Source organism: Manis javanica, chromosome 14 (assembly GCF_040802235.1).
Source record: "Manis javanica isolate MJ-LG chromosome 14, MJ_LKY, whole genome shotgun sequence".
Taxonomy (NCBI): Eukaryota; Metazoa; Chordata; class Mammalia; order Pholidota; family Manidae; genus Manis; species Manis javanica.
Window position 1 is genome coordinate 15,224,868 of NC_133169.1, and position 10,840 is coordinate 15,235,707.

General features: G+C 37.1%; 1 protein-coding gene and 1 long non-coding RNA gene across 13 annotated transcripts in view; both read right to left on the reverse strand.

The window, feature by feature from the left end:
* LYPLAL1 (lysophospholipase like 1) overlaps positions 1 to 531 on the reverse strand; it is a 122,354-nt gene extending 121,823 nt beyond the window's left edge. For 9 of the 11 annotated variants that reach the window (XR_001852433.3, XR_012125212.1, XR_005060218.2 and 6 more), the window contains exon 1: positions 410 to 531. Coding sequence is in view for 6 of the 11 variants with exons in the window: in XM_073221946.1 (XP_073078047.1) it covers positions 410 to 503 (94 nt within the window). In the remaining 5 variants the exon portion in view is untranslated. The remainder of the gene's footprint in view (positions 1 to 409) is intronic. The other 2 variants (XM_017655978.3, XM_017655974.3) reach the window with 1 other exon arrangement.
* A 1,971-nt stretch (positions 532 to 2,502) lies between these two features.
* Positions 2,503 to 10,041, reverse strand: LOC108394423 (uncharacterized). Of its 2 annotated transcripts, none has more exons than XR_012125215.1 (5): positions 9,823 to 10,041; positions 9,397 to 9,539; positions 9,115 to 9,299; positions 8,666 to 8,738; positions 2,503 to 2,598 (listed from the first exon to the last, which is right to left on the reverse strand). It is a non-coding gene; the product is annotated as an uncharacterized lncRNA (long non-coding RNA). The 2 variants fall into 2 exon arrangements; XR_012125214.1 differs by having other exon boundaries at positions 9,837 to 10,039.
* Positions 10,042 to 10,840: the final 799 nt, after the last annotated feature.

The following is a 10,840-nucleotide window of genomic DNA, read 5'->3' on the forward strand; positions in this document are numbered from 1 at the left end:
ATTAATCCAGCGAGGGTGAAAATGCAAATCGCTGATAGCTGACCCTGAAAAGTACAAAGTAATTTATCTGTCTCTAACAGAGGGTTTACTTTACTAATCTGCTCTGTTTAAACTGAGGGGAGACGGATTGGGGAGCGCAAAGGTTGCAATGCGGAGAATATTATGGATGGACTGGCCGAGGGCAGAGTCACGAGGGCCAGGAACGAGGACGGTGGGCCAATCACCGCACCATAGGGAAAAGGAAGACATTGGGGAGGCAGCTGGGGACAGGTTACCAGGGCCCTGTGTCCCCGGCCGCGGAGCGGGCGCGGGGACGCCCCAGCGCCTCCTCCACTAGGGCACACTGGGGACACGGAGGGGAGGACATTTCCAGGCTGCAGAAAAACCTGCACAGAAAACTGTAATCCACCTGAGCCGTGCAAGAAGATCAGAGAGGCGCTGTGCCTCCCAGCCGGCGACGTCACGCAGCGCTGCAGGCGAACTGGACCCGACGCAGCCGCCATCGCCGCCGCCACCTCGGGAGTCCCGCGGGCCCGCGCACGTACACGCAGGGGGCGCGCCTGGGAGCACGCATGCGCGGCGAGGCTGACGCGGTCCAGCCGCCGGGCCCAGCGTGAGGCAGTTCCAGAGGTTCTGACTGAATTTGCCTGTCTTGAGGGGTATTAATTGAGATGATAGTTTCGGTAAGGCGGATGGATGTGTTTTTTTGCTGAAGGATTTTTAACCTCAGTCATGAATCTATCCTCAAGATAGAAGAAAGGAAGAGAATGGGGGTCGGGGGGGTCTGGGGACAGATTTGCCTTTTTATTTGAATAGTGTTGTTATGTTTAAAATTTTAACAGCTATAACCATACAACCATATTCTACTTTGGGACTTGGGCAGCACGTTTTGTAACTTTTCATATACAGAATAAGACAACCGTATAATAATAACTCCTTGTGTAGTTTTTAAAAATAGTTTACAAAGCAAATCCAAAGTACCATGTCACATCCATTAATATGGCTATTATTGAGAAATCAGAAAAAAATAAATTGTTGGTGATGTGGAGAAATTGGAATCCTTGTGCATTGCTGATGGGAATGTAAAATAGTACATCAAATGTGGAAACACTGTGGAGATTCCTCAAAATGTTAAACAATTAAATGATTTGGCAATTCTATGTCTAGGTATATATGCAAAAGAAATGAAAGCGGGGACTCAAATAGATACTTGTACACCAGTATTCACTGCAACATTATTCACAATAGCCAGAAGGTAGTAACAACCCAAGGATTCATCAATGGCTCAATGGAAAACAAAATGTGGTCTTGCCAATGGGTTTCAGCCCAGGCAAGTTCACTATGGATTCATGTAATGTTCTTGGGGTGAAAGGGTTTATCACCTGGCTTGTTCTCCCAGCAATAGGTCCAGCACTAGAATTGCGTCTGCATCCAATGGTCTACACTTTGTAGACTCTGCCTCTGTCCAGAGCACTGGGCAGAGCTCTTTATATAGTGACCCAGTCAATAATAGCTAATTGCCGACAGGTGTGGAAGTGGTAGCCTAGCAACAGGCCGGTCACATCATCAAGTAGTTTAGGTTCAGGTGAGGATCCTGGCCATAGGAACCTTCATTTTATCCACAATACATATGGTGGGATACCATTCAGCCTCAAAAAGAAATGAGCTTCTGATTCATACTACAAAACAGATGAACCCTAGGTAAAATAAGCCAGACATAAAAGGACAAATATTCCAATTGTATGAGCTGTTTAGCACAGACAAATTCATAAAGACATAAAGGTAGAACAGTGGGTTACCAAGGGCTGAAGGTGGGGGATGGAGAGATACTGTTTAATGGCTACAAAGTTTCTGTTTGGATGATGAAATTCTGGAAATAGTGCTGAAGGTTGTACAACATTATGAATGTATTTAATGTTACTGAACTATACTTTTAAAGTTAGTCAAAGTGGCAAATTTAATGTTATGTATTTTTACCACAATTTAAAAAATACCAAAAAAAAAAAGGAACTGTTCTATATAAAGACCTTAACCATAGACATCTTTTAATACCAATGACTGTTGCCCCATTAGGCTACTCTTTCTTCATACAGAATTCAATAAACAACCCAGTAGAACTTTAAGTGCCATTAAGTATCAGTCCTCCATTCATTGCAGTCTGCATTGTATTTAAGGAATTAGAATTTATCTTTTATTTGTTCAGGGTAATCACCCTGCTCCCAAGTGACTAAACAGCTTATTGATGGTAACAGTCCTATATGCCATTAGTTAACCGGATCAAAAAGAACCTCTGAGTCATTTCACCACAGCCTATATAGATCTGCAGTTGAGAATACTTGAGAATGAAGTTATTAAGGAAGACAGACTGGGGTGGGCTGAACTCTGACTACCAATTCTCAAAAAAAAAAAATACTTCTATCTCTAGACCTGCTTTCTCCACATGAATTATCAATAACTTTCAAGAGCCAGGTGAGAAGAGGTCAGTTCATATCACTTGGAGACATGCCAGGTAAGGCTTTCAGTTCTGCTCTTAGAACTCCCATTTACTGCCAGAAAATCTTTCTTTGCACTCCTCCATGCTTTTGAGACAGCAACAAGCTGAAACACAATTAATAGTTATGATTATTATTATTGCTAATAATAATAAACAGCTGAAATTCACTGGGACTTTTTAGGTACCAAGCACTGTTATTAGTAAATTCTCACAATACTCTTTACTATTACTGTTTTTGCCAATGAGACTCAGAGAGGTAAGGGATTTGGCTCAAGGTCATACTTAACAGTCATTTGTTGAGCTTGGACTTACATGTTTGGGCCTATCTGACTCCAGAGCCCAGGTCCTTACTTACTAAAGCTCACAAGAATAAGGTGGGACATGTTCCAACTATTTTACTAAAAACAACAAACAAACAAATAAATAAGTAAAATATTTCAGGGATTTGGATTGAAGCCCTTTAGGATCTCTACTAAGATTACTTGCTAAGTGTTGCTGTGTTTCTCCATCAGATTTCCCCAAGTCTCCTGATATTTGTTCCTGGTTTGCTCCTCCACCGGAGTGATCAACAGCCTGAGCAGGTAGATGAGCAGTGGCTGAAGGCTGGGATTCTGAATTTTACCTGGATCTTGAGCCTTCCCAGATTCAGAATCATTATTAGAATAAGCCAGTTTCTTCCAAACTTAATCAAAGCCCTCTTTTATTTGCAATGATTTAAATGCTTAGCTATTGTTGCTATTCCTTTCATCTTATTTATATAACAAACAGGAGGTTTTAGATGACTATATTTAGAAATGCCATCTGGTTGGCAAACATTGAACAAAAATGTTTTGTTCCTTTCATGTAACTGTATTACTTTGATATGTAATTAAGTTTCAGGATGGTTGCTTACTTCTTTTATGGTGGGTCTTTTGCTTTATTGAACTTGCGGATAAATTATCTCTTGAAGAGTTTTATTCATACATCCTTTTACTTTTTGTGTCTCTCCTAGTTTTTTTTATTGTTACTCATTTGCTTTCAGCTTATCTATATGCCCATCTTTGATGCACCCCCTTTTGGTAACTGAAATCTCTATGGCAAGCAAAGAAGATAAGCAAAATAAAAAAAGAAAATCTCCCTTCTTTCAGGGTTTCTCTATTTGTTTAGAAATCATTTAGGGCACACCCCTACAAAATGATTGAAAGATTAGTCATTTAGAGTAGTATATTTGGCATTTCTATATTATTATGGTTAAATGAAATGACATTAGTTACACAGACAGTACAGTTAATGCATTTGTTATTTTCCTCATTCTTGAGCATCAAATTGTATCCTCTCCATTGGTTGGTTTTATCTGTTGAATTTCTTAAAAGGATAGAGAAACATACATAAATAATGCATACTCACTGGAAAAAATGTCTCAGCATTAGGTAATTTTTAAACTTTTGAAAGTTCCTTTACATATCCCCCTTACCTGTATGTGAAAGAAAAACTAGAAGAAACTTAGAGTTCTTAAATTCTTATAAAAGAGTAAAACTAAACTCTTTTCAAAGAAATGGCTATATGAGATTATAAACTTGAATATAGCCATTGCCTCGGTTCTAGGGACTTTAAACTAGAAGTCCTTCTAGAGACAGATGTGGGGAGTACCCTTACTTTATTCCAGTACTCCTACTAGGTATGCATGGTATAGATGGTTACTTTTTAGAGCAGATGGTCACCTAGGGCATTGTGAGCTAGACTGAGGCAGCATTGGTCAGAGGGGGCATAGAGGAACACATATGTTACTCAAATACAATCTTGGAGCATGGATAGATATTGCTTCTGCTGGACTTTAACAGTCACAATAATTCACCCCAAAGCAGTGTATAGGCCTTTGGCAAGGACAATGGAAATTCCTCCCTTGAACATAGGCTGGGTGGTCAATGTGTATACCTTGCATTTTCACATTACTCTTGCTTAGAAAAGGGATCTTCTCCCTTTTGAGCACCTCCCATGACCAGTCCTCACATTTCCAAGCTACTCTATGGAAGCACTTCTTATTCCATTTCCTCTAGGTTCTTGTATCAGCCTTGGGAACCCCACTATTGATCTTCATATTTGCCTATCTACTCTAGAATCCATTCTTTGCTCTTCTAAAGCAGATCTTGATGGCTCTCCAAACTCAGGGCAAGAATTATTAACAACTCCGACCCAGATCCTGTTCCCCTGAGGGCAGAGAAGTTTTAATCTTCATACCATCCCATGAGCTAAGGGGAAGCTGTTACATTCCATACATCTGTTACAGAGAAAATAAAGAAAACAAAAAAAGTAAATTACCTGTACATACAGTCTGAACATCTATATTCTGCCATACTCATTTAAGAGAAGAGGAAATAAATATGTAATCATAATACCATGCTATGAGAAGAATCTTGATATGATAGTAAGGAAGTCCCACCTATAGGAATAATAGGCTGTGTGACACTGGACAGGCTTTTTAGTCTTTTGGGACCAGTTTCCCCAATTGTGAAATATGGGAGTAAAGCTTGATAAGCTCTTAAATTCTATGATTCTAGGATAATGAAATGGTTTAGCTTTTATAAACATATCTCTGATATTTAATTCTGCTCATAAAGTTATGGTTCAAAAACTTAAAGAACTGTACTGCACAAACTCCTATGTAGTGGTATCAGAAAGATCAACAAATATAATTCCCCTCATTCTTTGTGTGGTTGCCTTTAGCACCCTTATGCTGTCTCCCTATTCTTTCCTTGGTGGTTTCTAAAAGCCAGGAGAAAAAATAATGAGTTAAAAAGGATTGTTAAAACAATAACCTGATAATACAAAATCAATCTTTGCAATTTAAAAACAAGTGAAATTTACTCTGAAGTGGACTATTTTCAGGATGTATATATATGTGCGTGTGTGTTGTGTGTGTGTATATATGTGTATGTGTTTATCTATCTATATCATTGACCAATGGAAAATATTTTATATAAAGGTATGACAGTGATTTTCTGTTGTCATAGCTGTATTCTATTAAGAAAATAAAGAAGCTTTGTCAAAATCTCTAATTCATATTCTAAGGGAAAATATCATTTTTTTCTTATACTTTTAGAGAATTTACTTTCTTATAAAATGCTGGCAAAATATCAGTCTTTAAGACCAAATTTTCTTTATATAGGCTAAAATTGGATGCAGGTGTGTATATCTAAAATAACTGAAAACAAGGTCTTGAGATATTTGTGCACCCATGTTTATAGTAGTACTATTTATGATGACCAAGAGATGGAAAGCAACTCAAATGTCCACCAAGAGATCCACTGATAGACAAAGTATGGCATGTACATTCAATGGAATATTACTCTGCTTTTAAAAGGAAGGAAATCCTGTCATATGGTGCAACATGAATAATCCTGAGATAATTATGCTGAGTGACTGTTTTCATTTGTATGTATTTGTTCCATTTGCTTTCATAGAGGTTACCAGAGTAAAAGAATGTAAGTGAAAAGAATAGTGTTTAAAATCTGAAAACCCACACACAATTCCAAACTAATTATAGGCAAAATTGTCAGTGTTCTGTGGTGGAAGGTGAGATAAATTTGAGGTACCAAATCTAAAAGTGAATACTTGTCCTGCTGGCTCTGTAATGTAATAAGTTGTAGTTTTCTGGGGGGCAAAAACTATATAATTTATATTTGTAGCCTCCTCAAATAAGTAAAACAGTATCACAAGTATTACATACTAGAATAAATTATGGTTTTAATTGAGGTACACTTTGAAGAAAAAAAGCGAATGAAGAGTTGAACTCTACAGTCCTTCAGATATCTATTTGTTATCTGGGCATGTTGGCAGTAGCTAGGAAGAGCTAGAGAGATGGACCAAGGCCAGGACATGGAGGAAGCAGACAAGGCCAAGGTCAGGATTACAATGTTAGGACTGGTTTCCAGGTTTACTTGGTAAGCAGAACTTTTTGAAAAACACAGAGTCCATTGCCAAGAAATCTTGTAGTGAACACCACACATAACTGGGACATGACCCTGAGTCAAAAGAAGAACTAGATCATAAAGGACAAGGAAAAGAAAGGAGCCATAATCTAGGAAGGCTTGTTGCTTAAAATGTAGCATGTGTAGTTGGAGCACAGCGGTCAGCTAGTGCGTGATGGAAGGGTGTTGTCCTATGGCTAGGTGTTCAACTGGTGGTAGTTCACGGTCTCCTTGAAGATTCCGCTTAAAGTATGGACCATTTAAAGGTATAGGGCCACCAATGCGCGCGTGTGCACGCGCACACACACACACACACACACACACACACACACACACACACACACACACACACACACACACACACACACACACACACACACACACACACACACACACACACACACACACACACACTATTTTGGATGCTCTTTAGAGGTTTTCTGAACCCACCAAAGGACTCCCTAGAAATGTGTGCATCTCAAATGTGACTACCCCACCCTGCCCCATACTTTTATATTTTTGAGAGCAACATAAAATTGATGGCTATAGATTCACTATAATTCCCAACAACAAAGTTTGTGAGAGGCCCTGTGCTTTAAATCCTCAACTAAACCAAAGCAACACTATTCATCTGGTGCCAGGTACCGTATTGTCCAGCTTAGTTGGTAGAAGAAACATAACTAACTTCCATAGTGATTGTCTCTGCAAGTTTTGTGTTATATGTCCCATCAGTGTAAAAGTTTTTAATATGTATCTTGTATATGCATGTTTATTTATAAATTATATGATTACACTATTTAGTAATATGGGCATACAAACATAAACAAAAGTAGAAATTTAAAATCATGGGATGTAAATAAGATATAAACAAGTTTTAGTATTTCTACATTCCAAAGGACTGTCTTATCTTGTATATTTTGAGTAAAATGACCCTATTTAGAACACTGTTTTTTAGAATGATTCTTGCAAATACAAACATGAAAACAAGTGAATGAGGTCATCTTTATAGGGATGCCTCATTTTAAGAAAACATATAGATCCCAAAATCTACATTTACCGGGTAAATTAAATATGGTATCATTTATATTTCAGTGAGTGTCTATTTCTGACCTTTTTGAAGACAAACTGGATTTTTTCCATCTTAACATTCCCATTGCCTAGACTACCTAAAATAATTGACAGAGTTGCTTTTTTTCTTAAAGCTTCTTCTACATGTAATGTAAGGTTTGATTTTATAAAACCCGTTTTCAAAAAACTCTTCAGGAACACCTGTCCTTATGTCCCCTGTTTATCTCTGGAGACAGCCAGTCTTGGGTTCTGTTCTCTTCATCATGTTGTACACAGAAATTCTCCAAATGTGCTGCGCTGCCTCCTGGCCCTTTGCCTCTGCCCATTCTGATCTCTCAGCCAGGAGCAGCTCTTCCTATCTATTCCTTCACTTGCCTATTCTTTGAAACTCAAGTCTTAACTTCTCTTCCCTTGATTAGTCTTTACTGAGCTCAAATTCCCTTTGTATCTGTACCTACAGCAAGCACAGCCACCATTAACATAGTATTTGCACATTTGGCCTTTTACTTCTCTGGCTTTCCCACTCTCAACTTCCATACTGTGGGCCTAAAAAACACTATCAACAAAAAGAAAGAACTTTGATTTAATGTTGCCACTGGGCTAAGTTCTTTCCAATTATTTTTTCACCTGAAACCTGCAGGTGTGTGTATGTGTTGTGTGTGTATAGAAAGAATTCTTGCTTAATTTTTCTTCCATATTCTACACTAGTTTATATCTGCATGGTCATTAAAGAATGCATAATAGACAAAGAATGTTAAAAAATATCATGAACTACAGTTCTGTCCATAGAAAAGGAACAAGAGACAATTAAGCAATCTACTCAATAATTTACATTAAAAAAAATAAACACTTACCATCATCTTTTGGAATCTAAACTGACTCAACTTCTTGCTTCAATTTGCACCAATAACAGCCTTTGAAAAACTGTTTATCTGGATAGTTTATTTCTCTCTTCTAATAATTCGTATATCCTTCTTACAGCATTGAAGTGTAAATGAAAAAAACATTAAATTTTGTTTATGAAGACAAGTGGGTCGACTCTAATAAAAATATTGATTCATGTCTTGCTTCTCAGTGAGAAATGCCACCCATGAACTCTGCTGGCACTTGCTTCTAATAATAATATCATTTCAAGAAAGCCAGAAAAAGTACATACCTTCACTTGCAAAAGTGTGAATTATTTATTTTTCTTAACAAAAAATGTGAAGTGCATCAATGTTCAACTTTAGCTGAAAAACATGTTCAACAGCAAAGTTTTACTCAGACGAGGTAAACATCAAAAGGGCTTGTTATATCTTAACATAGACTGTAAGAATGTATATCCCTCTCTGTAGAGCACAGACATAAAGTTTAAAATAAAAACAAATTTAGAGGATTAAAAGATGAATAATAATCTTCTTTCATTAAATCGGTTATTTCTTTCAAAGAAAAAAAAAGAAAGAGTGGATTCACATATGCCACATAGATCTAAATCTTCCTCTTCCCCACAAAAAGGTATCCTATTTATGTAAGTTTTTTACATTGTGCAGGTGGAGTTGATAGGCAAAAAAATATGTTTCATGGTTATTAAAATCATCACATATACTAATAATTTTCCTCTCTTACCCTTCTCATAAGAGAATAGTTCTGTTCAGTCATATAGTTAACATCTGGAAGCCACTTGGGGTAATAACTTCCACCAATTTGTTTCTTATTCAGAAAAGATATGCTGGAATGGAAGTAGAGAAGGCAGATTCCATATATCCTTTGATAACGCATATATAGACTCAAATCTCACCATTGTCTTCAAGCTATTCAGTAGACAAGTGAAAATATTAAACTATCAGTATGTTCTTTGTCTTATAACAAGTTTCCAGAAAACATGAAAATGCACTGCAAATGAAATACCTTGATTATTTCAGTTCACAGAAGACATGATTTGCATTTTTGACCTGTGCCCCTGGCCATAAACACAAGGTACATGCATTTTTTCCAAGTTGTATAAAGCATCAACTTTCCCTTATAACATCATTAAGAGGACTTGTTCATTTCTGAGAAAGGGGAAAAAAAAGAAAAAGAAAAATAGAGCGTGATATTAAAAGTTCAGCCATATTCTCTAATCAACAGCAGTCATTTCTTAACTATGTTCCACAGATCTCTAAAGCATTTCTAATAGGGTCGACTCAGGAAACTTCTCTAGGGATTTCATTTAAAATATTCATATGGGCGTTTAAAAAAAAAAGCACACAAATAGTATAAAGAACCAAGGTGCTTTTTTTTTTTTTCCTTTTAAACAGGTCTCTATATCACAAGTTAGAAAAAAAACAAACAAACCTGGCTGTTCTTACATTGAAAGGTTCTGCTGATCAGGGCAATCATTTTGGAATCTGAAGTTTAAAATGAAGCCCTTTGAAGAGAGTTCTTTAATTTGCGGCTGTGGCTGTTGTTCTCAGAAGTAGTCCTTGTTTATAATTATTGTCTTTTTTGACCAATGTTTGACTAAGTCCTTTCCTCCAAAGAGGTCACATTCCACATTTCTGCATTCCAAGTTATTCTGCTGAAGTTTCTTGCCCACCTCTCGTGTTATTTGAAGAAGTACTTTATTGCCTCCCTAAGAGTGCTTCTGTCTGGCCTTGCTATTTGCAGTTGATTCACTGACGCTTACTAAGTCTTTTGGTGATTTGGTGCCTAGCTGGTGAAGCTGTATGGGGATGGCCATCATTTTAATTCAAATGGATGAAAAAAATCCCATTGTAAATGATACAAAGTCAGTGATTACTCACATATCCAGATCTCTCATGGCAATGTCAATTTGTCCAGTATTCACCACTTCCTAAATGTGAACAGTCTCTTAAAAAAATTACAATAATCCTCTCTTCCATAGTGAAATCTGGAATCAATTTAGCTTTTCAAATGTAGAAATATAGTAAACTGCCTTCACATTGTTAGTCATCCTAAATGTTCAACTGGATACCAAAAATCTAGTAACTATTACCTGAGGATTGATAATAGAAACTTTTCATTAAACTTAAGTGAGTTAATTAAAATGTTAATAGCACTGGTAGATTGCCATCTGTATCCTGACACTACAACAAAGAAAATTGGCAAGTCTGTATTCTTAAAGGACTTAGGTTCCCTTTCTGTAGCTCAGAGTATAGCAGCAGGGTGATGAGAAAAAAAAGATACATTTTAAAACTATCTGCTTAATAGTAGAGTCTACTCCAATTAACCAAAATCCTTCTTGTTTCTATCATTTTTGTGTATGTAATGGTAAACTAAGTAGCAACTCAGTAGTAGTAACACTGAGAGTAATGATAATGACAGGGAATAGATTTGTTCCTGGAAATCATCT